The sequence below is a fragment of the Eptesicus fuscus genome, chromosome 17, assembly GCF_027574615.1.
Source record: "Eptesicus fuscus isolate TK198812 chromosome 17, DD_ASM_mEF_20220401, whole genome shotgun sequence".
In the NCBI taxonomy this organism is placed as follows: Eukaryota; Metazoa; Chordata; class Mammalia; order Chiroptera; family Vespertilionidae; genus Eptesicus; species Eptesicus fuscus.
Window position 1 is genome coordinate 60598899 of NC_072489.1, and position 23842 is coordinate 60622740.

At 60.9% G+C, this 23842-nt stretch overlaps 1 protein-coding gene across 2 annotated transcripts; it reads right to left on the reverse strand.

The window, feature by feature from the left end:
* Positions 1-1217: 1217 nt before the first annotated feature.
* Positions 1218-23565, reverse strand: ACADSB (acyl-CoA dehydrogenase short/branched chain). 2 transcript variants are annotated; one of them, XM_028132112.2, is made up of 11 exons: positions 23453-23563; positions 12938-13097; positions 12645-12745; positions 11543-11749; positions 10834-11004; positions 10149-10274; positions 7418-7510; positions 5777-5866; positions 3191-3328; positions 2058-2157; positions 1218-1339 (listed from the first exon to the last, which is right to left on the reverse strand). In XM_028132112.2, exons 1-11 carry the CDS (start codon positions 23492-23494, stop codon positions 1269-1271), a joined length of 1299 nt encoding a protein of 432 aa, XP_027987913.1. In that variant the 5' UTR covers positions 23495-23563; the 3' UTR covers positions 1218-1268. The 2 variants fall into 2 exon arrangements, with proteins under 2 accessions (XP_027987913.1, XP_054585078.1); XM_054729103.1 differs by lacking the exon at positions 5777-5866 and having other exon boundaries at positions 23453-23565.
* Positions 23566-23842: the final 277 nt, after the last annotated feature.

The following is a 23842-nucleotide window of genomic DNA, read 5'->3' on the forward strand; positions in this document are numbered from 1 at the left end:
TTCCCATCGGGTCCCCCCGACTTCCCATCAGGTCCCCCCCTTCCCATCAGGTCCCCCACTTTCGTTCTGAGAGACTGAATGAGGGCTTTCCTCATCTCCCCGTTTGAAAGTTAAGCAGATGTTACCGCTTTGGGTCCAAGGACTGTGTTCTTATTTCTTCCTAATATTTTAATGTAATCCCACGTCCACTGAATGTGCACCATTCTGAATGTTTACCTGTGATCTGCATCGCACAATCCAGTTCCATCACCATGACCACAAAGCACAGCTTCTCGTTTTCTTCCTGAGCCCGCCCTTCATCCAGGCCCCGAGGCGCTTCCCGTGCAGCCGCGGCGGCTGAGCCTTCAAACACTCACCGTCCCAAGGCCCTTCAGGACCCGTGGCCCCGGCACCCCATTCCCGTCCCTCCTGAGGGCTCGGGACACGCACCCTTGAGGTCCCTCCTGACAGGGGTCCCGTCAGGTCCCCCAGCCACACGTGCCGACCTCTGCCCTCCGCGTCTGTGCCGTCAGCAACCAACGCGCATCCGCTCCCCAGGGCGAAATCACTTGTTACTTCCTGTCACTGACCGTGCTCTAACCCCCCCCCCCCCCCCCCCGAGATCGGACATGGCTCGTGGGGGGCAGGCACCTCCCTCCTGAGAATCACGGAGCCACGTGGAGCCAGGAGCGCGTCCCGGGCGACAGGACGGGTGACGGGACGGCACCTCTGATGGCGAGCCCCGCGCCGGAGCTTCGCACGGAGACGCACAGCCGTGTCCACACAGGCTGGCCCGCGGCAGCTTCGCTTTATTTTGTTAAAACAACGTTTTCCTGGTGTGTGACTCACGAGGAGCCCGCCTTCCCCGTTCTCAGGTTCACAACTGGGATTTTAGATTTCCCACAGAAAACTTCTGGCCGTTTCTGCCTCGTTTAGCAGCTTAGGACGGACTCAACCCTGGAGACTGCCACGTCTAACCGACATGCCTGACGCGTGCCACGGGCGGGGGGGCGGGGGGGCGGGGGATCGTGGGAACAGAAGCGCGGTGTCCCAGCGTCCAGACGCGGAGAGAACCCTCTGGACCTGCAGCCGGGCCGCCGCCTCAGGACGTGGAGAAGTTCCGAGAAGAGAGGGGAGCGTTTCTTCCCAGATTGAAACGGTTCCCGTGCACGCGGGGCAGAGCTGGGAGGCAGCACAGAGAAGTCGGCCGAGACCCACGGCCACAACTCCATCAGCCGCTGCCGCTGCCCAGAAGGCACCGACCCCGAGTTCCCACGGCCCGCGGCCCCTCAGTACTGCGCGTCCAGGTGCTTCCCGATGGTGTTGAGCTGGATGTTGGACGCGCCCTCGTATATGGTACCTGAAACACAGGGACGGGCATGAGGACTCAGCGGGGTGGACGGCACAGCTCACAGACCCTGCCCCGCTGCGCGCTGCGCTCGGCGTCCCCAACACGCCGCCCGGGGGAGCGGCTGTGCCTGCGAGACCATGGCTTCCGCCTGCGAGTGAGACTCTGGTTCCAGAACCCGCATCGCAGGGCGCGGCCGAGGAGCTCGTCCTGAGCCGGCAGCGCAGAAGCGCCAGGGCCTCGGGCGGCCTCTGCCCTCCGCCTGGGACACGGCCTCGGCTCAGGCTCGTAGGCACTAACCAAGCCCAAATACTAACCTTTTCAGTAAAAGGAAAGGCAGATTTTTAAACATCCTCACCCGAGGGTATGTTTTCTCCTTGACCTTCAGTGAGTGGGGGGGGACACAGGTCGGTGGTCTGCCATACGTGCCCCCCCCCCTTGTGCCCTGCCCGGGGGCTGGGCCTCAGCCGTTTGGTGACGGGCGACGCTCCCACACGGAGCCGCCGCCAGGGCAGCGGAGCGGCTGCGGTGTGACTCAAAGGGCTGCCGAGGCGTCGACAAAGGCAGCCTGACGTTCTCAACAGGACGTACGAACCCGGTTCTGAGGGAAAGCCCAGCCAGAGGAGAGCCCCCCCCCACACCCCGGGCGCAGGCACAGCACCCGCCGCCGCGGCCCGCACACCCAGGAGGCAGCAGCAGGGCGAGCGGCCAGCGGACGGGCCGCCCTTACCGATCTTGGCGTCTCGGAAGTACTTCTCCACGGGGCAGCTCCTGGTGTAGCCCACGCCGCCCATCCAGTCGATGCACCTGCTGGTCGTCAGCCCCGCGACCTGCCCCACAACAGGGCCTGTGAGACCCTCCCCCCCACCCCGTGCCGCGTGGGCCGCGGGCGGCGTCGACGCGGGGTCTGGGAGTCTGGCCCTCGGGGAGGCGGAGACGGGAGCTAACGGAACGAAGGGTTCCAGGACCACGTGAGGCTACGGGAGGAGGACAAACTGCTGAGGCCTTGGCCGGGTTCTCAGTCCGCGTCTGTGTAACACGGAACACGTCTGTGTAACAAGGTACATGTCTGTGTAACACGGAACACGTCTGTGTGACAAGGTACATGTCTGTGTAACACGGAACACGTCTGTGTAACAAGGTACATGTCTGTGTAACACGGAACACGTCTGTACAACACGGAACATGTCTGTGTGACACGGAACACGTCTGTGTAACGAGGTACATGTCTGTGTAACACGGAACACGTCTGTGTGACAAGGTACATGTCTGTGTAACACGGAACACGTCTGTGTGACAAGGTACATGTCTGTGTAACACGGAACACGTCTGTGTGACAAGGTACATGTCTGTGTGACACGGAACACGTCTGTGTAACAAGGTACATGTCTGTGTAACATGGAACACGTCTGTGTGACATGGAGCTCGTCTGTGTAACACGGAACACGTCTGTGTAACAAGGTACATGTCTGTGTAACACGGAACACGTCTGTGTAACAAGGTACATGTCTGTGTAACACGGAACACGTCTGTGTAACAAGGTACATGTCTGTGTAACACGGAACACGTCTGTACAACACGGAACAGGTCTGTGTGAACAGAGCGCATACACGGGTGGCCCCTTCTAGGTGTTTCCATTTCCCCTCATCTCCATGGCATTCACTCGCACCGACGTGGAACCATGGGGGCGGCGCCAGCACTCGGATGCGGCCCATTTGGGGCTGACGGGCCCTCCCACCTGAATTGGGGCCATGGCTTCCAGGTGGGACCCCGGGCACTCGGGACCTCACAGAATTGAAGCCCTTTTCTGCGAAGCGCCGGCGTTTGCATTACGTTTGAAGCGGCGGCAGCAGCAGCACGCACCTCGGACGCGTAGTACTTGGCCATGGCCGCCTCCTTGATGAACGGCTTCCCCGCCTCCACCAGCCGCGCGGCGTTGTAGGTCAGCAGCCGCGCCGCCTCCAGCTGCGTGGCCACCTGGGCCACCTGGTGCTGCAGCCCCTGCACGGGAGGCCACGTCAGAGACGGCGCCCACGTCCCGCCGATGGGCGACAGGCTCACACACCCCCGAGCTCCACACTCGCTTTGTAAAAACACTTCAGAGCCTGCCACCTGCACGGCACGTGCTGCTTAACAAGTTTTCCAAGTTCACGTAATTCTGTGACACTGTCAAGGTTGACAAAATTAATGACCACCAAGTTAACTTGAAAAGTTCGACTTCTATTTAATAATTATTTTCAACCCTTTTTATGTTCAAGTGGAGGTTAAACCAAGTTCCAAAAAAGCAAGCTTTGAATATATACTTTCATTTGCTCGAATGAAGAACACGTGATTCTGCAGCCGGTCCCTCCCTCCGGGAGCCCGTGGTCTGGAGGAGAGCGACGCATCGCAGGCGGAGCCAAGCCAATTGCTCTGATGGGAGTCAAGCTCTTAAAACCGACCAAGGGGCATCCAGGCTTCACGCAGACGTAAAGCTAACAGCGCTGCTTCTCATGACCAGACTCCCAAGTTTTCTAAGAAGCATCTTTAGAAATGTCGCCCTGGCCCTTCCTCCCTCCCCGGCGTCCACAGTACGCCGCCTCCCGTGTGCCGAGGGGACCAAGCCTCCCTCAACCCTGCCCCGCGCCTGGCCCTCTGCTGCTGTCCGGTGGCGGCTGGCTCTGAGCAAGGCCTCGAGGACCATACAGTGACCATCTGACCAGAAGCTGGGACCACAGACCCTGTAATTCTGATACCACCTGCCTGGCCCTAGGAACTCGCTCTCCATGTAGAGGATGGCGGTGGTCACGTGACTGCGGGGACCCTGGGAACTCAGCCTCCAAGTAGATGGCGGTGGTCACGTGACTGCAGGGACCCTGGGAACTCAGCCTCCATGTAGAGGATGGCAGTGGTCACGTGACTGCGGGGACCCTGGGAACTCAGCCTCCAAGTAGAGGATGGCAGTGGTCACGTGACTGCAGGGACCCTGGGAACTCAGCCTCCATGTAGAGGATGGCAGTGGTCACGTGACTGCGGGGACCCTGGGAACTCAGCCTCCATGTAGAGGATGGCGGTGGTCACGTGACTGCGGGGACCCTGGGAACTCAGCCTCCAAGTAGAGGATGGCAGTGGTCACGTAACTGCAGGGACCCTGGGAACTCAGCCTCCATGTAGAGGATGGCAGTGGTCACGTGACTGCAGGGACCCTGGGAACTCAGCCTCCATGTAGAGGATGGCAGTGGTCACGTGACTGCAGGGACCCTGGGAACTCAGCCTCCAAGTAGAGGATGGCAGTGGTCACGTGACTGCAGGGACCCTGGGAACTCAGCCTCCAAGTAGAGGATGGCAGTGGTCACGTGACTGCAGGGACCCTGGGAACTCAGCCTCCATGTAGAGGATGGCAATGGTCACGTGACTGCAGGGACCCTGGGAACTCAGTCTCCGTGCAGAGGATGGCAGTGGTCACGTGACTGCGGGGACCCTGGGAACTCAGCCTCCAAGTAGATGGCGGTGGTCATGTGACTGTGGGGACCCTGGGAACTCAGCCTCCAAGTAGAGGATGGCAGTGGTCACGTGACTGCAGGGACCCTGGGAACTCAGCCTCCATGTAGAGGATGGCGGTGGTCACGTGACTGTGGGGACCCGGGCAGGCCTGCCGTGCTCCCACTTTGCAGACCTGGACCTGACTGTGCACTCCAGCCCGGGGCCTCTGCACGCGTGCAGTGCATGTGCTTGCATGATGCCTGGCTGCTACGCACCCCGAGGGATGCAGCAGGCCCGAGCTCACGGGGATTACGCAGACCGCGCAGTAATCCCTCTGCATCGCTGGCGATGAGCTGGCTAAGCTCCGTAAGCTGCCCTCCAGCCTCCAACCTGCTAAGACCTGCTGAGGGCGGTCCTGGCTGGAGAGGAAGATGATATCCGCCCCAACCAATCCCCTGGCTGCCGGGAGCTCTGAGAGCCGGGCCCCGGGGCCAGGCCAGTGCCACCCACAGGGGACGGGGAGCATCTCTCTGGCACTTTCTGTGCCGAGTGCGCCCGTGGAAGGGGCGGGTCAGACAGAGCGAGTCTCCAAGTGTCCAGAGGATCCTGCGCGGCTCCGGCCTCTCAACTGTCAGTCACTGAACACTGTCAGACCCCTCTGCGCCGGCACCTTCCACGTCTGAGGACGGGGCCTCATCGTGACCTGACAGACGAGGCCGCCGGAGCCCCGAGGTGCGGGGCCTTGTCTCAGGCCTGACGCCAGGAACACCGAGGACCAGGACTTAGCCCGGGGAGTGACGGCACACCCGTGTCCTGGAGCTTAGGAAGCTGTGCGGAGCCGGCTCTCAGGCTCTCCCAGACATACCAGTGCCCCTCCCTCTCCCACTGGAATCCGAGGGTCCCCCACGGCCTTGCACCCCCTCTTCAATAGCGGGAAGGCAGGCGAGTCTGGCACCCGCACAGGAGAAGACGCTAAGGGTTGTATACCTGAAAGTCAAATAGTCTTTTGCCAAACTGCATCCTTTCTTTAATGTACGGGATGGTGTAGTCAAAACAGCCTTGGGCCAGTCCCAGCATCTGCGGGAAGAAGATCAGAATTTCCTATTGTGAGAGCCCGAACCTGGGCAGGGCCGTGTGGCCAGCCGGGGCGTCGGACCCCCGCACGGGCGGAGTGCAGAGCTGGAGCCGAGAACTCGGGAGCAGGTGGGAAGACCGAGGCTCACCCCCGGGAGGAACACCCAGCACGGGGGCCGGCCCAGCTGCGGATCCTCCTTGCTAACCAAGCTCCGCATCTACCGAACGGCCCCGGAACCCACCGTTACGGCGTCATTAAGTCACATGTAAGCACGGCACGCCACGCAGGGTCAGGAACGGAGCGAGTCGGTAGGTTAAGCTTTGGGGGAAATGCCCTCAAACATCGTGATTCATTAGAACTCATCACCTTTCCCTCCAGCCTTTTACGCTGAGCTTTCTGGGGACAGAGGATCGTGCTAAAATTAAAGGGCAAAGCAAACGAACCAAACTCCAGAGAACCAGGGGAAGGGCGCGGCTCCCTGCGCTCCGCTCTCACTCCGATGGCGCCATCGCCCTGGGACTGACGTTCATTTCACCTCAGAGCAGAGTTTTCTGTCGGAGTGAAAACTGAAACGGCCGCTGTCCGCTAACACAGGCCCCCCTGTGAAATGCTTTCCCTGCAAGCCCTGAGGTCTGAGTTCTCTGCGGCTGCAGAGGGTCGAGGACGGACCCCTCCAGACCCGTTCCCGGGCCTCGGTCCCTACGAGGCGCCGCGGTATCAGCCGAGGAGCAGCGCTCCCTGACCTGGACTCCAATAAGATGCTGCCCAGTTCTGCGGGGAGGTAAGCGTTACGATTTAAGAATATTCTGTTAGCAAACCTAACAGCGGTGAAAATAATCTCGAGTAATGCCACAACATTTAAGTAATCCAACAGCTGGTATCCGTATCACATCTTCAATATCTAAAAGCTCTTCCGTTTTTGAATTCCAGATATTCACTGATTAAATGTAAATAAATGTATCCTACAAAAATGATGTAATTTATAATAAAACCAAAGGCTTTATTCATTTTCTTAACTGAGAAATAACTGATATCACTTAATAGAAACGTAATATGCAAGGCAAAGGGCAAATATGGTAATTGGACGGTTCTCACCCTACACATCGATCCAATGTAGCCACTCTATGTCGAGTGTCTCCCACACACAAATCACCTGAATTCACACGCAAAGCTAAGAGCTACCATGTCACTACCTATCGATTAGACTTTCACTACCGAGTTCAAAACCACTTCTTCTTAACGCAGAGCTTTCTCGCAGGTGCATTCCACGCTCTAGAAGCTGGGCTTCAAGTAGAACGCTGCACCTACTATCACAGGCTGGAAGCTATCGACGCAGGCGCCGGAAACGGCCACGTTCTGACGCAGGAAGCGGCCAGCTGAGCCCACTGCGGGGTCCTCAGGACACTCCGACCCGGAGCCCGGAGCCCGCGGGCCTGGAGGCGGGGCGCCCGTGTCCGCACGCCTCCCTGCTTGCTGGCTGCACTGCATTTCCCCTTCCCGCGTGTTCACTGACCCGCCCGGGACAGAGCGGGAGAGGGCACGACGCGACCCACCTGAGCAGCGATTCCTATTCTCCCTTCATTGAGGCTCCCGATGGCGTACTTGTAGCCGTGGCCAACCTGCCCCAGGACATTGGCTTCTGGAACCTGGGAAAACAGCAGTTATTTCTTAGTTTAATTCAACATAACTCATTTTAATTATATATGTGTATGTGTGTGTATGTATATATATATATATGTTTTTAATATTGCCCTAGCTGTTTTGGCTCAGTGGATAGAGCATCGGCCTACAGACTGAAGGGTCCCTGGTTTGATTCCAGGTCAGGGCACATGCCTGGGTTGCAGGCTTGATCCCCAGTAGGGAGCGTGCAGCAGTCAGCCGATCCATGATTCCTCTCATCATTGATGTTTCTATCTCTCCCTCTCCCTTCCTCTCTGAAATCAATAAAAATATATTTAAAAATTGTTTTTGTTGGCACGCTGAGTCTCCGGGAAGGAAGGCAGCACCGAGGGCTCAGGCGTCATGTTTATTGAAAAAGTATGAAGTGTCACAATAGCCCTGACCGGTGTGGCTCAGTGGATGGAGCGTCGGCCTGCGGACTGAAGGGTCCCAGGTTCAATTCCGGTCAAGGGCATGTATCTTGGTTGCGGGCACATCCCCAGTGGGGGATGTGCAGGAGGCAGCTGATCGATGTTTCTCTCTCATCGATGTTTCTAACTCTCTATCCCTCTCCCTTCCTCTCTGTAAAAAATCAATAAAATGTATTTTTTTAAAAACAAAGTGTCACAATACAAAATGCACCTGGAGAAAAAGCTAGGCCAGAGGCGCACACGCATGTGTGCGCCCAAATAGCGGGGTCCTGGCTGGCGCTGGCCCTGCGGGTGGGAGGTGCGCGCATGAGTGGGGGCGCGTGGGTGTGGGGCGCGTGGGCCAGCGTGCAAAAATAAAAATGTTTTTGTTGATTTCAGAGAGGAAGGGAGAGAGAGAGGAATAGAAACGTTAATGATGAGAATCACTGATTGGCTGCCTCCTGACGGCCGCTCCTTGGCCCGCCCCCCACCGGGCCTGTGCCCTGACCGGAAATCGAACGTGACCTCCCGTTCGTGGGTCATGCTCAACCACTGAGCCTCCCGGCCCGGCTGGTTTTTTCCTCTTAACGCACATCTACTGCAACGTGAGCCAGCACAGTGCTCGCCCCGCTGCGTCCCGCGTGAATGGCTCCCCGCACGGCTCTGGGAGGGACGACCCCTGCCGGCACCTGCCGGTGACGAATGCGTCAGAGGAGGGGTCGCATACAGCCCCTCCACAGCACGAAGGAACGAGGCGCCCAGCTCCTGTCCGCGGGGCCCCGTGTGAGTGACACGGAGTCACAGAGAACACGGACTCCCTGCGGACGCTCGGCGGGGGCTCCCGTGGAGGCCGTCACCCCTAAGCACACACCTGAGCACGTGCACGGGCGCCTGGAGAGGAGGGGAGGGGAGGGGGTCGTGTTCACTCATCACTTCCAAAGGCCACACCAGAAACAGCCACAGGGCACTCGGCTTCAGGGTGCGGACAGCGGGGAGACGGAGAGAGGAGAGGGAAGCAGGAGGAAGGAGGCGGCGTGAGGCCCCAGCAGCTGCAGGCCAGTCCGGGCGCAGCCGTGAGCCGGGCGAGTCCCGGTGTGAGCAGCAGAGAACCCGCCCCGCCGGCCCCTCTCAAGCCCACCCCCACGGCCCCTCTCGCTCTCTAAAGTCCACCCCCACGGCCTCTCTCTCTCTCTCTCTAAAGCCCACCCCCACGGCCTCTCTCTCTCTAAAGTCCACCCCCACGGCCTCTCTCTCTCTAAAGTCCACCCCCACGGCCTCTCTCTCTCTAAAGTCCACCCCCACGGCCTCTCTCTAAAGTCCACCCCCACGGCCCCTCTCTCTCTCTCTAAAGCCCACCCCCACGGCCCCTCTCTCTCTCTCTCTAAAGCCCACCCTCACAGCCTCTCTCTCTCTAAAGTCCACCCTCACGGCCTCTCTCTCTCTCTCTAAAGCCCACCCTCACAGCCTCTCTCTCTCTAAAGTCCACCCTCACGGCCTCTCTCTCTCTCTCTAAAGTCCACCCCCACGGCCCCTCTCTCTAAAGTCCACCCCCACGGCCCCTCTCTCTAAAGTCCACCCCCACGGCCTCTCTCTCTCTCTCTAAAGTCCACCCCCACGGCCTCTCTCTCTCTCTCTAAAGTCCACCCCCACGGCCTCTCTCTAAAGTCCACCCCCACGGCCCCTCTCGCTCTCTAAAGTCCACCCCCACGGCCTCTCTCTCTCTCTCTCTAAAGCCCACCCCCACGGCCTCTCTCTCTCTAAAGTCCACCCCCACGGCCTCTCTCTCTAAAGTCCACCCCCACGGCCTCTCTCTCTCTCTCTCTAAAGCCCACCCCCACGGCCTCTCTCTCTCTAAAGTCCACCCCCACGGCCTCTCTCTCTCTCTCTCTCTCTCTCTCTCTCTCTCTCTCTCTCTCTCTCGTCTGACCCTCATTTTTAAACGACTCAGCTCAGAACTGCGGGGCGCTGCCCGGGGCTCTCCATCTCCCTGAGCAACACCCCCCCCTTGTGGCCTTCACTGTCCCCGCACGGGCTCCTGCCTGCGCCCGGCCACAAGCATCGCGGATAAACGGATAAACGGAGCTGCGGGCAGCCAGCCCCTCCGGAGAGCGCAGTGATCATGATGCCCCGAGCACGCCCTGGTCCTTGCACACCTGTCTCGTGCGGTTGGGGGGGGCCGCCCCGCACCCGCCCACGCGCTGGAGCAGGCACCCACCTTGACGTCCTCGAGGGTGAGCGGGCAGGTGGACGAGGCCCGGATGCCCAGCTTGTTCTCCGCTTTGCCCACATGGAAGCCCTCTGTGTCCCGGTCGACCAGGAAGCAGGTGATCCCTCGGTACCCCTGGGGGAGGCGGGGTGTGAGCACACTGGGCTGCGGAGACCCTCCTCCCCAGTGCAGGCGGCAGGACCTTTAGCGAGACGCGAGGCGCGAGGAGAGAGGCCTGGGCTCAGTCTCACAGCCTCGCCTCCTCCTGCCTCCGAACCCGGGGGGGCTTTTCCATGATCCAGTTACAGAATCACGTGATCACGGGGACTCCACGCTTCATCTTCAATTTCATTAAAAACGTCTTAAAATTTAATCCCATTAAATGTCACATTGGAGAAAAGACAAAAGCTAAAGTGTATTTATTTTGCTGTTTGTCTATTTCCCAATGAACAAGATAATCTTAAAACGAAATGAACTAAACGGTCCTCGGCTGTCTCACCGTTACATCGGGAATGGGAAGTGAGACGACGTGGAGGTGGCGGCCCGGGGCACACACCTGCGTCGGCACCAGGAGGCGGTGCTGCGAGGGAGGCGGGCACGCACCTGCCAGTGCCGAGGAGGCAGACGCCAGGACAGGCCTGGGGGGCGGGGCGCGGGCGGAGAGAGGGCGGGAAGGCGGGTGCTGGGGACTGACCGCGCCTGGGTCCGCGTTGGCCATCACCAGGAAGAGCTCCGCCTCCCGGGCGCTGCTGATCCACATCTTGGACCCGCTGAGGACGTAGTGGCCCCCCTTCTTCTCGGCTCTGGTCTTCAAGGCGAACGAGTCGCTGCCGGCCCCGGCCTCCGAGAGGCAGAAGCTCCCCACCTGCGGGGACACGAGGGTCGTTCGCGGCTCACACTCCGCAGGACACGCTCGCGGCTCACACTCCGCAGGACACGCTCGCGGCTCACACTCCGCAGGACACGCTCACGGCCAGCACACACCCTCCTCGGCCGGGCGGCCACGCTATCCACCTGCTCGTCCCAGGGCCGAGTCGGCGCCCTGACGGCAGTATTTCCCGACCTCCCACCCCTTCCCCCGTCTGAGGCAGGCCGGGGCCCAGCACGCACGTCCAGTGCTAAGTGTCAGTGAATCGGCTCGACTCCAGGAGAAAGACAGCGCGAGGGACGTGACACCTCCAGTGAGGGCACCACAAATATCATCGGGTCAAAAACAGTAACTCCATTGTCACACGATTATCCTCTCGATTTCCCAGTGGAAGCGAGAGGCAGAGTGTGTTTCTAGCGGCGAGAACGCACCAGGGGCTTTGCCGGTCGCGCTTCCGGGCCTGGAGCAGACACGCCACGCACGGCCACGTCCGCCCAGAAACCGGGCACGGAAGCCCCGCCCCCGCGGCCCTCACCTTGGCCGTGGCCAGCTGGCGCAGGTAGGCGGCCTTCTGCTCCTCCGTCCCGTGCTTCCGCAGCAGCCCGTTCACCACCGTGTTCTGGATGTCGCAGACCAGAGCCACGGACGCGTCCACCTTGGCCAGCTCCTCCACCACCAGCACGACGGAGAAGAAGGCGGCCCCGGTCCCTCCGTACTTGGCGTCCACGTCCACGGCCATGAACTGCGGGGGAGCGGGCGCTCAGCAGGCAGCCGTTCTCGCAAGAACAAGTCACAGGCGAGCTGTGAGCACGCACCTTCCGCTTTACGTGTCGTGTGGATGCCGTTATGTCCACGCACGTGAAATTGACCACACGCATCTGAGAGGGCGACGTAACTACCCGCCACGCTGCCTGCTTCCACCTGTCACCTAAAGCCACCCCCCGGGGAAGAAGCTGCGGAGACCAGGAAGGGGCGCGGGAACCTGCCACACCCCCTGACGGCACCGCTCCGGCTGCGGGGCGGGCGGTGGGCTGAGCGCGGCCCCTTCCCGCCGGTGTCCCGTGAGGAGGAACTGAGGGGACCTGCTCGTGGCGACGTCTCTCTCCCTCGGCACGGCCTCCCCCGCCAGGAGCTGCCCGGCTCCTCGGCCTCCAGGGGCCGTGCCGCCGGGTCTGCCACAGCGGACACAGCCGGCGGCGCTTCCCAGCCCAGCTGGACCGGCCAGACCCAGCGGCCGGGCTTCCCGGGACCCGCGCCGCTCAGTAGTCGGCCTGGACAGGAACCCGCGGCTGCCCGGGTCCGAGTCCTCATTCCAGGAAGGGAAGGTGTGTGCACGCAATTCACCCCCCGGAGCTGGTGACCGTGGCAGGCGAGCGCCCTCCCCTCCTCTCAGACACTCTGGCCCCTCCACTGCCGTCCGGTTGTAAGCGGGGGGACACTGAGCTGGGCTGAAGGGACAGCCGCAAGGGGGAGGGAAGTGGCCGGAGAAGTGGAGAGGGGCTCCGGGAGGAAGCAGCGAGGACGCGGGGCCTGAGGCCGAGGCGGTCGCTCCCCGCAGAGCTCAGACGCTGTCGTTACAGACCCTCCGTCGTCCCAAAGCAGCCCAGCATCGGACCCGGAACGTGTGCGTTACGTACCCCTTGCTGGAACAGGCCTTGTACCACTGACTTCTCCATCTTCGCGTTTTCATCCATTGTTGAGACCAAGGGAGCGACTTGTTCCTGGGCAAATTTTCTAGCTGCGAGAGGAAAACAACACCCGCAGGTCTGACTCTATTGCTATGACGTGCATTACTTTTTTTCAAAAAGAATTTTAAATTCATGTCAAACAATTCCACTCACAAACGCAGATGCACAGATCCGCCCGCGTGCCTGGACCTCAAGCCGCAGCCCCGACCCGGCGAGGGCAGCCAGGGCAGGGAGCCGCTCACCTGCGCTCTGGATCATCAGCTCCTCCTCGGAGAGCGTCTGCAGGGGGGCGCCGGGGAGCCCGCCGCCTGCCGGGCTGAGCAGCGCCTGGGACTGGGAGGACCGGAGGGCCCGGGGCGGGCTCTTCCAAGAAGGCAGGCAGGCTGGGAAGGTTCGTCTTAGCTGTAAAAACAGTCCCCGTTGAGCAGGGAGCACTCAGGCACATGTGTACATGCCTACACACACCACACATATGCACCCACGCACACACACCACACACATGGAGATGGGACGCACACGTGTACACACATATGCACACGTGCGCACACACGGTAGGAGATGGGTCAGAACATCAACTTCTTTTTGTTCACGGTCATGGGAACAAGAGCAAACGTGGCTGCGCGGACAGAAGTCCCTCACCAGCAACGAGCTGCTCCGAGTGAGCACATCCGCAGATGGCGAACTCTACCGGCCAGCCAAGAGAACGTTCTGGATGCAGCTCATTCTTAACTCCACGGCCTGTGTGTTTCCTCGAGCACAGCACAGAAAGGGTGAGGGGAAGCTGCTCGGGCCCGGCCGGCGGGCTCAGTCGAGCGTCTGCCTAGGAACCAGGAGGCCACGGTTCGATTCCCGGTCGGGGCACAGGCCGGGTTGTGGGCTCCATCCCCAGTGGGGGGTGCAGGAGGCAGCCGGTCCGTGGTTCTCTCATCATTGATGTCTCTCTCCCCGCCCTCTTCTCCTCTCTGATGTCAGTAAGAACTCCTGAGAGCAAAGCAGCTCTGGCGTCAGAGAACTGGCTGCGAACCCTCGCACCTCATCGCCAACAACGCTGTGACCTTGGGCAGGTGACCTTGACCTCCGTTACCACCTCTGTCCTGGTTCCCTCCCCTGTACAGCGTGGAGAACCCGCTTGCTCGGAGCTGTGAGGATCGTGAGAAGCCACGGAAGGCACCCTGCGAGGACCCGCCGCAGAGAGGGCTCCGAGGGCGGAGATGGCTCTTGCCGCCAGGACCGTGGGGTCAGTGGCGCTCAGTCGTCATGACAGACGCGGTCCGGTGGTGAGTTACCTCGGGACCTGCCAGGCTAGCACGCTCCCTGTCGCCATGTCCCAAGCCCTCGACCTGCCCTTCTACTCAGCAATGGAGTTGCTACCATTTTATTGAAAAAAGAGGCCATCCAATTTTAATGCTTATTACACCTTTTCACTGTTCTTTTGCGGAATTTTAGTAAAGGAAACAAGGAATCAGTCATTTCCCAAGCCTGAAAACATGCCAAGTAGGGGTAGCTGGCACAGAAGTGCACATATTATGTGGTTCTATCTATGAAAATCCAGAAGAGGGAGGGAGGTGGCTGCTGGGGTGGGGTGGGGCCGGGTGGGGGAGGGGGAGGAGGAAGAGGATGAAGAGGAAGAGGAGGAAGAAGAGGGGGAAGAAGAGGGGGAAGAAGGGGAAGAGGAGGAGGAGGAGGAAGGGAGGAGGAGGAGGAAGAGGAGGAGGAGGAAGAGGAGGAGAGAGGAAGAGGAGGAAGGGGAAGAAGAGGGGGGAGGAGGAGGGGAAGAGGAGGAGGAGGAGAAGAGGGGGAAGAAGAGGGGGAAGAAGAGGAAGAGGAGGAAGAAGAGGAGGAAGAGGGGAAGAGGAGGAGGAGGATGAAGGGGAGGAGGAGGAGGAAGAGGAGGAAAGAGGAAGATGAGGAGGAGGAAGAGGAGGAAAGAGGAAGATGAGGAAGGGGAAGAAGAGGAGGGGGAGGAGGAGGAGGAGGAGGAGGAGGAGGAAGAGGAGGAGAGAGGAAGATAAGGGGAAGAAGAGGAGGGGGAAGAGGAGGAGCGGGAGGAGGAAGAGGGGGAGGAGAAGGAATTGTGAAGGGCGCAGGGATGCCGCCGATGACAAATAGCTCCCAGCCTCTCTGGGTGACGGGTGGGCGCACAGCTCCGTCAAGGGGCTGAACATCACTATGTTCTTCACTTACAGTGACTGAGCTTCGTGGAGGGAAGTTATTCCGGATAAAGCTGCTGAGAGAAATCCGTGCTTTCCTGTTGTTCCTCATGAGGAAGAGGCTGCCTTGGCCCCGGCCCCGGCCCCGCCCGGGCTGGGCGTCCAGAGGGAGGCGAGCGCTGGCGCTTCGAGAAGCTGCTGACCACACGGGGCAGCCAGGCACGCGTCCGGGGCGTGGGGAGGGCCGAGCGGTGCCGGATCCACGGCCGCGCCTGCGTCACGCAAACTCCCTCCTCCAGGTTCTGGCTGCGCCTGCGGAGCCCCCCACACCCGAGAACGGGGGAGCCCCCGCTGCAGCCACGGCCCGGTCCCCGCACGCCGCCCATCGCGGCCGGGCTGTGCTGGGAGCACGTGGATTCTGCTCCGGTTTCACTGGGACAGGACCGCTGGCCGCAGAGAAGGGAAGTGTGTGAATTCACCCCTCTGTCCCCTTTTGTTCTGTTTGGAAATGAGGAGGCAGGTAGTTGGGGGCAAAGCTGCATGAAACGTTTTTCTCGTCCAGACAGAGCTGGGCCGTGAACACTGGACCAGAACGGAGGAGGGCACGCAGTGTCGGCGGGAAAGAGCTCCCGGAAGAGACGGGGCTGTATGCTGAGTGAGAGTTTATTTATTTTTATTTTTATTTTTTTTATGAAGCACATAAAGTACTCCTGTAGATGGCTTTTTATTTTTTGATATTTTATTGATTTTATTGATTTTTTATTGATTTTTTTACAGAGAGGAAGAGAGAGGGATAGAGAGTTAGAAACATCGATGAGAGAGAAACATCGATCAGCTGCCTCCTGCACACCCCCTACTGGGGATGTGCCCGCAACCAAGGTACATGCCCTTGACCGGAATCGAACCTGGGACCCTTGAGTCCACAGGCCGATGCTCTGTCCACTGAGCCAAACCGGTTTCGGCGAGAGTTTATTTTTTTTAAAAATATGTTTATTGATGTCAGAGAGGAAGGGAGAGGGAGAGGGAGAAACATCAAGGAGGAGAGAGAATCCCGGATCGGCTGCCTCCTGCAGCCCCTCACTGGGGATGAGCCTGCAACCCGGGCCTGTGCCCCGACCGGGAATCGAACCGTGACCTCCTGGTTCCAGGCCAACGCTCAACCCCTGAGCCCCGCCGGCCGGGCTCGACGGTGACTTTCGAGAGCCCCTGCCCGGCGTGGTGGCCGCAGCCGTCACACGCTTGTCCACAGAGCACCCCCTGCCCCTCCCCCCGGTCTCCGGGCAGAGCAGCGCGTGCTCCTGAGTGGAGGGGGCTTCATGCCCCCCCGCCCCCTGCCCCCCCGTTTCCAGAGCTCCGCCCGCCTGTTCCCTGCTGCACCGCGGCGGCTGCTGGTAGACACTGGTCACTGGTGACCAAGCCCGGGGGTGGGGACCCCGGTGGACGGCCCCGAAGCCCCGGGGCTGGGATGGGTCAGACTCACACCTCTCCGCCCCCTCACGGGAAAGAGCCTTTCCTTCCCTTCGCTACGTAGGAGCGAGTCGCAGTGGGGAGGCGTGACGGACGCCACCGCCACGGAAGGAAGGACAGACTCGCACGTCCCACGCGGGTCCGACGCCCGGGGACACTGCTGGGCTCGGGGCTGCTTCAAAGTCCCGGCAGTCCCTCCTGGGCCGGGCTCCTGTCAGAGGCACCGACGTCCCGTCACAATTTACGGTACAACGTCCACCGCCATCTGCTGCCTTTGTGACCCTACGCGTTTACGCATCTTGAAACTCCCTACACTTTCCTGCCCTGCCCTGCGCCTCACCCACGGCACAGAGCCGGCCGGGATCCCGGCCGCCGAGCGCTCGGGTCAATCTTTTGCTAAACTCATTAACTTTGGCCACAGTGTGAGCTGTAACCTCCTCCTTGGCAGTCAGCACAAGGGGGTGTTTATAGCACGCGAGGCCCAGGCAGACACATGACAAAGGGGTGCTGACCCCCAGGGAGAGCCACCCCCACTTTCCCCAGGAGATGCTGCAACATAAGTCTGCTTCCCCTGCAGGGCCATTTCATAGCCTCACCCCGTGCGCCCCGGCCCTTCCCCTGCAGACAGGGGGGTGCGCCCCTCCCCAGCCCTTTCCCTGCAGACAGGGGTGTGCGCGCCCCCCAGCCCTTCCCCTGCAGACAGGGGTGTGCGCGCCCCCCAGCCCTTCCCCTGCAGACAGGGGTGTGCGCGCCCCCCAGCCCTTCCCCTGCAGACAGGGGTGTGCGCGCCCCCCAGCCCTTCCCCTGCAGACAGGGTTGTATGCCCCCCTCCTAGCCCTTTCCCTGCAGACAGGGGGGTGTGCGCGCCCCCCAGCCCTTCCCCTGCAGACAGGGGTGTGTGCGTGTGCCTTTGATTCCATTCCAGAGCTCAACAGGGTTCACTCTGGCCCACCCCCTCGGTCAGGGTAACCGTGACCGTTAGAACCTGACTCTACGCAGGATGATGCACTGCTCACACCTCGCACACGAGCGAGCGGCGGACACAGCCCGAGAAGTGGGTCAGTCAGTGGGGTGCTCAGGCACAGCCCGCCCCGCCCCGTGTTGGGCAGAGAAAGAGCTCTCCTCTGTTACTGAACAGCCCCCCCTCACCCCCCCCCCAGAGTCAGGGGGAGGGGTGCCCCTCCTCGGCTCTTGTCACGCTCCGAAGGAATTCTAACAAGTGACAGAAAGCAGCCCTGCAGCAAAGCAGGCGGATGAGCGGACTCCGATACACCTGGCAGAAAGCACAGCGGCGCCTCGGGGAGTCTGAGCTCGTGCGGGGTATGTGTGTGTGTGTGTGTGTGTGTGTGTGTGTGGCGGGGGGGGGTTCCAGGGGCTTATACCTCCGCCCGCCCCGAGCTTTAAAGCTCCTCTGCTGGATGTCTTGGAATCAGACCAGGCTCCAAACCCCCGTCTGCATTGTGGTGGCTTCTCGCCCGGCACCTGGTCATGCACCCACATCTGGTCACCTGGTCGGGCAAGTCCTAGGCAGCGGACTTCTCTGATTGGTGGGTGAGATCCCTCCCCTCCGTCGCCCTCCCGCTCCGCCCGCCGAGCAGCTCTTTCCTGTCCAACGCCGCCCAATGGACCTGTCCTGGGGCTCAGGGGCACAAACGGCAGAGTTGGGCCTCTGCTCTGATCTCCCAGGCCAGGGCGACGTCAGCGGGCGTTCTGTTCTCAGGTGTCCTTGGCGGGGGGCGGGGGGGGAGGGGGGGTAAGGTCTTGTGATCACCAGCGGCTGCAAGCGGCCCAAACCGCTGGGTCTTGCTTCGTCTTCTGTCTCAGGCCCCCCCTCCACTCGCCCAGGGACCCCCCAGCTCTCCCCACACTGCCACACTCCCACCCTTCTCCGTGCTTCCGGCGGGCCTGGACGTCAGGTTGATAAGAGACGGATTAGCAGGAGAAAAACAAATTCCAGTTTAACGGCACGTCCCGGCCTGTACACAGGCAGAGGCTCAGGAACACGGAGTAACTCGCCAGCAAGGCAGGAGCCAGCACCGGAGACACGGCAGGAAGGTGTGGGGGTGGCGCACCGGGTACGGGGTGACCGAGGCGGAGCACGGGACACAGCGCCAACGGTCACCTGCGGGTTCCGGAGTTTAGGTGAGCCCAACTGCCAGGAAGCAGGTCTCAGCACAGTGAGACAGCGCTCGCTCGGAAATGGCCATTTACCTCTTATTTACAATCAGCCTCAGAGGGGAATGCAGAGGGTGACCCGGAATCAACTGGTGACAGGGTAGGGCAGTGGGCGGCCAACCGCGGCTCGCGAGCCACAGGCGGCTCTCTGGCCCCTTGAGTGTGGCTCTTCCACAAAATACCACGGCCTGGGCGAGTCTATTGTGAAGAAGTGGCGTTAGAAGAAGTTTAAGTTTAAAACATGTGGCTCTCCAAAGAAATTTCAATCGTTGCCCTGTTGATATTTGGCTCTGTGGACTGATGAGTTTGCCGACCAGCGGGTCAGGGGGGAAGGACCCGGTGGGATCGTGTGAAGGTAAATGACAGACACACTCATTTCACACAGGCGGGCAGGAGAGAGCAAACGGCAGTGAACAGACAACAAAGGCCAGGAAAGGTCTGGTGGGGACTGAGCCCCGAGGGGTTGGGAAAGGAAGTCACCCTGACATCCCCAAGGCACCGTCTCCCAGATGCAGCCACAGGCGGCGCAGCTGAGGTGACCACTGACCTTTGGCCTCGGACGAGTCCCCTCCACGACCGCCTTCTAGGTAACAAGCTTTCATCCCACACGTCCCGGCCGGCCTGCAGGCCTCTGCATTGACAGGCCGCCCAGCGGCCTCCCGATCTTTGTGTGGCCTTCCTCGCCCTCACAGCGCAGGCCTCCAGCCGGGAAGGCAGGCCGGCCCCGGGAGGGACTGCAGATTCCCATGCAGACAGACACAAACCACCTTGACAAAGGCCGTCTTCTTGGTTTTCAGAACGTCTCCCATATCCGCTTTTCCTAAAACCACTCGGCCTAGCCCTAGCTGATGTGGCTCAGTGGCTAGAGCATCAGTCTGCGGACTGAAAGGTCCCAGGTTTGATTCCGGCCAAGGGCACATGCCTGGGTTGTGGGCTTGATCCCCGGTGTGGGCCGTGCAGGAGGCGGCCAATCAATGATTCTCTCTCATCATTGATGTTTCTATCCCTCTCTTCCTCTCCCTTCCTCTCTAAAATCAATAAAATATATTTTTAAAAAAACCCACTTGGCCTAAAGTCCCCCTTATGCCACAGAAACATATATTGGGGTGCAAAGGTTGCTCCCCTTCACCGATCAATACTTTGTTTCTAAAATTTCTTTCTCCCCACCCCCTTCAGGGTAGCGGATTCACTTGCAATGACAATCCCTGTTCGTTTATTCACACCCATAGAGATCCTTCCTCAGCTCATCAACACCCACAGCAACTCCTTCCTCCCAGCCGGGAGCTGTCCCCCTCCCCTCGCCCCTAAACACTCCCCCTCCCCGGGCCCCTCCGCTTTCCCGCCTGAGTCAGTGCTTCTTGCACGCCTGTTCTGTCGCAGCTCAGACGCTGCTGCTTCTCACTTCAGCCTCTTATTGTTAAGCTAACAAAATGGGGGGGGGGGGGACCCAAAGCCTGATGAACAGCTTTGACCTACGTTATTCCACACCTGCGCACTCTACCTGCACAACGCCATCGGAAAGAAGAATTCCATGTCAAAGGGCAACATGAGTTCAACATTCTGATCACATCTCCCCAAGTGTCCTTTGCAGCAGTTCAACATCCTATCGGCCACTGGTAAATGTTTAAGGTGCCTGTTTTCTGGCAAAGAGAAAATTCTGAGATGTTCTAACTTAGATTACAGTGGCCGGACTGGCTCAGGGGTTGAGCGTCCACCTATGACCCAGGAGGTCAGGGTTCGATTCCCGTTCAGGGCACAGGCCTGGGTTGCGGCCCCATCCCCAGTAGGGGGCATGCAGGAGGCAGCCGATCCAGGATTCTCTCTCATCAATGATGCTTCTCTCTCTCTCTCTCTCTCTCTCTCTCTCTTTTCCTCTCAGAAATCAATAAAAGTATATTTAAAACAAATATATAAAGGGAGACTCAGTGTTCAGTTGTGGAAGGTGAAATTTTCGTTTTCCAGGGCAAAGCCTCTGAGAGAAGCGGAAAGAATCTTAAGGCAGCCGGAGATCTCGGCGGTTGGTCTTCCCGGAACCAGGGGGGGGGAGGGGGAGGAAGACGCGCCAGCGTCGAGGTGAGGAGAGGGGCTCAGCCCAGGGCTGTGGGCGATGCTGCTGCAGGCACAAGCCAGGCCTACCCCTTACGGTGACAGCACTGCCCCGACCCGCCCGTCTTCCCGCAGCCCTCCCTCCCTCCGCCCTCCCCGCTGAAGGTTTCTCAGAGCGCAGTCCCTCCTGCTTGGCTGACACCCCTTGGCCTGGACTCCCCACCCTCTGCGGACTTCCCTAAGCCTTAGGCCCTAAGCCACTCCCCTGAGCACATCCGTCCCACATTTATTTAGCAATGGCAAGTGTCCTACTGTCCTGTCACCCCTTTCTTAACGCTCATGCCCGGGTCCCCATTGAAAACTGTAACTCCCTGAGGCCAAGGACCTGCTGTGAACTGCAGGCCCCGCAGCTGATCAGCACATTGCGGGGAGCAGGCACGCCCACCCGGAGAGGGTGGTGCCCGGAGTGGGTGGTGCCGGAGTGGGTGGTGCCGGCTTCCGCCTGTGCCAGTAGCTGGTGCTCCCTGAGCATTTACAGCGTGCCCAGAGCTGCTCTGAGCCCCGAGCATGTCCTCTCCCTTCACATGCCATTCTCCCCACCGTGGGGAGCAGGGCATGTCCCCAGCGGGGGGGGGGGGGGTGGCCTGACTCCCGTCCAAGTTTCCCACACGCAGCTCTCAGCCCAGATGCCAAATACCCGCGCGAACAGGTGCTGATGGCGGGGCGGGGCGAGACCACGTGCGCCCGGCAGCTGGAGGGGCTGGCAGTCCTGGACACGATGAACCGAACGGAAATCACCTGAAATGTTCTGAAACCACCGGCTGCGAGGTCAGGTGCCCGTCCTAAGAGCCACACCCAGCTCCGAGGGCCTGCCTCTCCCCGATGGCCCTGGCGTCTCCCCTGCTCCGAGCCCCAGGCAGGCGGCGCCCCGCCTGGGTGAGGTGAGGCCGGGTGGGTACAGTGCTAAGCTTTCCACTAACAGGTAAACTTCTTAATTTTTTAAAAATATGCTTTTATTGATTTCAGAGAGAGGAAGAGATAGAAACATCATGAGAAACACTGATTGGCTGCCTCCTGCACGCCCCCGGCTGGAGATCGAGTCTGCAACCGGGGCCTGGGGCCTGACCTGCAACCGGGGCCTGGGGCCTGACCGGAATCAAACCAGGGTGGGTCCTCCTGGTGCCGGGGACTCACTCAGCCAACTGAGCCACACCCTGGCCGGGCAAGAGAGAAGCTGCTCAGAGGTCAGTGTCAGGGTCTTTCTTACTGTGTCTGCCACAGCACTCAGACCTGGCAAGAATGAGAGAGAATATTTAAGGAGAGCTACCTCCACGCGGGGCACTATTTTAAGTGCCTCACGCGCACATGTAATTCGTTGAGTCTTCACCGCCACCTGTGGGCACAGGGACTGTCCTTTCCATCGTTTTATGGATCAGGAAGCCAAGACCCAGAGGTGAAGCAGCACGTCCGAGGTTATACCCCTCGGAAGGGACAGAGCCTGGTCGAGCCCAAGCCACTGGCCCCGTTCTTATCCACGGTGCCAGTGCCAACAGCCCAGCCGCCGCCAACGCCTACAAAAGGAGGAAGGACGATACGCGGCCACCGAACCGACGGATCCAAACGAAACAGGTGCGCGGCCTCCCGAAGGATGGTTAAGTGCAGAATCCGATCTGCGTGACACCTGCCCGCCCGTTTCCCTAGTTGCGGGACTCTGAGCGAGCCGCTGCATCGTATTCAGCTGCAGGCTCTGCATCTGGGAAGTCAGACGACCTTACGGGGCGGCTGTGAGAGCTACCCGATTCGGCGAGAGCGGCCGAGGACAGGCCGCCGCACGTCTGTGTGTGCTCCAGGAACAGCGGCCCCGACCCCAACAGCCAAGCTGCGAGACCCAGGCGATTCCGCGAAACCATTCAACAACGATTAAAAAAAGCAGTATCACGCAAATATCATAACCACGTGTTTTTCTTTGGGACAATTTGCTAACATTGTCTGACTAATTTTCTTAATGCCCCTAGACGTCAAGTAACTGTAATTACCCTTAATGAGACAGAGTCCTGCCTGCAGGCAGCCTGCGCCTGGAGAACTTTCACCTCATTCTAGCAAATAAGAGGACAGGTGAAAAGTAAACAGCAGCCAGCAAGGCCCAGGTGCCCCGGAGGACACGGAAGTGCGTGCACAGTGTGTGGAGGGGGGCGGGGGGGTCTGGACAGCTTGCCAGAGGGCTGCGGGCGCCGGCGGCCGGGCGGTGGATCCACAGGTGCGCAGGTCCGGCCAGCAGCACTGGGCGCGACAGGTGGGTGCCCCTGGGGCGGGGTGGGCAAGGGCTCCGGGTGCGAGGGGAGCCCATCCAGGAGGATGCTCAGACCCCAGCCGCGGGAGGAGGACCAGGGGGTTGCTCTCTTCGTGGCCCGTGGGTCTGACCCTCCAGCCCCGAGGCCCCGTCTCATTGCGGGGCAGGACCGCGGCCGGGAGGGGAGGGGAGGGGAGGGCAGGGGAGCTCCGCTGTAACCGTCTTCCTTTTTGGAGGGGGTGGCGGGAGGTTAAAAAATAACCTCTGGGGAGAGGGGGCACCGGAGGGAGAGGTGCCATCTCTGCACAGGGTCTCCCTCCGCAGGTCCCAGACGCGGGGGCCCGGGCCCAACAGCTGCAAGGGCACCCCGCCCCCGCGGCCCTCCGACGCCACGCAGGGAGCCGGCTCCGCCAAAGGAGCGTCAGCCCGGCCAGCCCCCAGCCCCTTCCCAGCCGCGGCCACTGCCAGCCCGCCCCCCGGGAACCCAGGTCGCGGCCGGCCGCGGGGAAAGGTCTGACACCGACCCGCGGAGGGGCGGGCGCCCCCGTCCCGTTAGAAAGAAGACTCTGCCGCCGGGTCCAAGGTCGCCCCGACTCTCAGCGCGCCCCCCGCCCCCGCGGGGCACTCACCAGCGCGCCGCCGCGCAGCAGCCGGACCGCCGCGACCTCCATCGCAGCCGCAGGCCCGGGCGTCTAAGCGCCAGCGAATTCCTCTAATCCCGGGCCGCTCGCCAGCGCCCCAGGCCGCAGGCCAGCCCCGCCCTCCGGCCCCGCCCACTCCGCGCCCGCCCACCGCGCTCTGGCCACGCCCCTCGGCCCCGCCCCCGCCGACTACGGAACCCCAAGAGAGCCAATTCTCCTTTCCGCCTGGGCGCTGCTCCCTGCTCGCGCGAGATTTGACGAAAGCAGTGGGGCGGGAAGGAAGCGGAGACGCACCAAACATGGCGGCGGCCGCGGCAGCAGCGGCGGTGACGGGGACGACGGCGGCGGCGGCGGCAGCGGCGACGTACAAGGCGGCGG

Excerpts from the sequence above, each read along its gene's own strand:
- ACADSB (XM_028132112.2), bottom strand. The coding sequence starts at position 23,494 with ATGGAGGTCGCGGCGGTCCGGCTGCTGCGCGGCGGCGCGCTG. Across the intron at positions 10,275-10,833 it reads CCAACGCGGACCCAGGCGCG|GGGTACCGAGGGATCACCTG; the intron begins GTCAGTCCCCAG and ends CGCCTCCCCCAG. Across the intron at positions 1,340-2,057 it reads CTTCCGAGACGCCAAGATCG|GTACCATATACGAGGGCGCG; the intron begins GTAAGGGCGGCC and ends CCTGTGTTTCAG.